General features: G+C 41.7%; 1 protein-coding gene across 4 annotated transcripts in view; it reads left to right on the top strand.

The window, feature by feature from the left end:
• LOC121700011 (SH3 and multiple ankyrin repeat domains protein 1-like) overlaps window positions 1-2,500 on the top strand; it is a 55,935-nt gene that overhangs the window by 17,523 nt on the left and 35,912 nt on the right. For all 4 annotated transcript variants that reach the window (XM_042082635.1, XM_042082634.1, XM_042082632.1 and 1 more), the window contains exons 4-5: window positions 944-1,015; window positions 1,797-1,905. In XM_042082635.1, coding sequence (XP_041938569.1) covers window positions 944-1,015; window positions 1,797-1,905 — 181 coding nt within the window. The remainder of the gene's footprint in view (window positions 1-943; window positions 1,016-1,796; window positions 1,906-2,500) is intronic.

Genomic DNA, 2,500 nt, shown 5'->3' with positions numbered 1-2,500 from the left:
TGGAGAAGAGAGGGATGAAGGCAGAGGAGTGGAGGAGGGAAGGGTGGAGAAGAGAGGGATGAAGGCAGAGGAGGGGAGGTGGAGAAGAGAGGGATGAAGGCAGTAGAGTGTGTCTGTGGGTGGGGGTAGTTGTGAGAGCCACCCATTTTTCCAACCTCTCTAATGCCCTCTTGTGGTATCTTTAAGCTATAAGGTTTTTTGGTCTGCGTCTTATTTTTAATAGGCCAGGTTTGACCAGTTTGAAATGAAGACATCAGCCAAACTCATGATAAAAAGGAAATTCCTCCCAGACACATGAGCTACTTGGTGCACTTGGTGCCTGTTTTCAATAAATATAAAGGTCATTGTTCCTGACTGACCGGTTAAAAAGGTCATTTATATCAGCACACTGATAGGTATTTAAACAGAGACATATGTATCACAAGCAGTAAGATTACAATTAATCTGCAAGCCTATCCTATTGTTAATTAAAAATGCAAACATCAGCACATTGATTGTTTATTTTGTATTTCAAATGTTGAATAAATTCAAGTGTTTTGGGCAAAAATAGCAAAAGTGTGCCATTGTCTCTGGACTGCATTGTGTGACTGCACATACTGTATACTATGCGTCATTTTTCAAATGACCTGTACTACTGCAAGCAGGATATCCAGATTGGGAATATAGGTCAAATCCATACCATATCCAAAGGCAGACCTACATGCATTCTACAAATAGTGTCACACGTTTCCTTTGTATTGCTGTGATTCACAGACAATAAGAGATCTAAATCTCACTTTATGTTTATAATCTGGATTCCATTGTAATTCAGCACTCTTCAGTGTGTTATCTGTCTTTGTATTCATCCTGCTCATCTCTCTCTCTCCCTTTATTCTCGCATCTCTCTCTCTCTCTTGCTTGATCCACTCTTATCACTCACAAACACATATTTATGTGCACACAGTTTAGGTACAAGACCAGAGTTTACAAGCAGACCAACCTGGATGAGAAGCAGCTGGCCAAGCTACACACAAAGGTACTGCAGCTCAACCGACGGTGGGACAAACACAAGCACAGGCACAAGCACAGGCACAGGGACAGGCACAAGCACAAGCACAGGCACAGGCACAGGCACAGGCACAAGGCATTTGAAACATGATGCCGTGTTCACTTGGAAGACATTTAAAGGTTAGATGTGCATCTGTGCAGGATTGCCAACAGCTAATGCCACTTCCCACAGAAGACAGACGTTTTTTAGGTTTTGAGGCTTGCATAGGAGAGAGTTGGTTCTAGTATGAGAGGCTGTGCCTGAGGAGATCTCCCATAAGGAGATGACAGAGATATCCTGGGGGTGGTGAACAGGCGCTAGTGCAAGACATCTGCATGAGTGGGAACACATTGAGATGGTGTAAGAGAAAGGTGACAGACAGCTAGGGAGATGTCTAACTCTTGTGCTAGTGCTGGCATAACAAGCAAACAAGTGAGAGATCCAGTGCTGGTTCAACACTTGAAATGATGGTGGAAGTGTAGCCGACTGGAAGACTAAACACCGTTGCCACAGACATCAGTTAAAAAAAATTTTTTGACTCAGATTCTAGGTGAGACATGCTATTGCTGCTAGTGTTATCCTAACAGCTAGGGTTTGAAGTCCATGCACTGCTCGTTTGTGCTAAACCAAATGAGGAAAAGTACACCACAAAAGGCATACATGTATACATGTATAAACATATTACAAGTGATATGCTAGAAATATCTGTACAATAGTGAAAGTTATAGAAAAAGAGATTAATATATTTCCACCTTTCCTCTTATCTCAGGCCAACCTGAAGAAGTTTTTGGAGTATGTCCAGAGCGGATCCCTGGACAAGATCACCAAAGCGCTGGACAAAGGCCTTGACCCGAACTACCACCACCAAGAGAATGGAGGTGAGTTAACATACTTTGCTAAAGTTGATGATGAGAGCTCACACTCAACACAGCTGTCCCCCACATCTCCAGGTGGCCTCCAGCTTCATTGAGGGCTGATAGGCTAAATAAAACATGCAGAGATCTTGGGCCGAAATCTACTGAAATAGGTCAGAATTCACCAGCACAACTTCAGGTGCTCCATAGCATGGTAGCAATTTACTTATGACTTAATAGAATCCTTCCCTATTTTCCACAGTAGTTTGCTTTGGACATTATTTTATGAGTGCAATTCATGGCTTAAGTTCTCTGAATTATAGATGTATAGATCTTACCAAGAAGATCTGTGCATTGCTATCATAAGGCAGCTGAATGTTACAGCTTCTGAGCCACTCTTCACCTTCACAAAATTGATAAAGAAGGTGAAAGAAGGTTTTCAAAATGCTAAATCATTGTTGTATGATAGATGTTTACCAAATAAATGGCTTCATTTGGCTCATCTCGTGTGTAGAGTCAAACCTTATTTAAATGCCTCCCTGTTTTACAGAAGCCTGCAATAGACATGGTGGGAAATTAATATCATCTTCTCATGAAATGTTTTGTGGAGGAATGTAAA

This window comes from Alosa sapidissima, chromosome 24 (assembly GCF_018492685.1).
Source record: "Alosa sapidissima isolate fAloSap1 chromosome 24, fAloSap1.pri, whole genome shotgun sequence".
Lineage (NCBI taxonomy): Eukaryota > Metazoa > Chordata > Actinopteri > Clupeiformes > Clupeidae > Alosa > Alosa sapidissima.
Note: the sequence above shows the minus strand (reverse complement) of the source record. Positions and strands in the feature narration are given on the sequence as shown.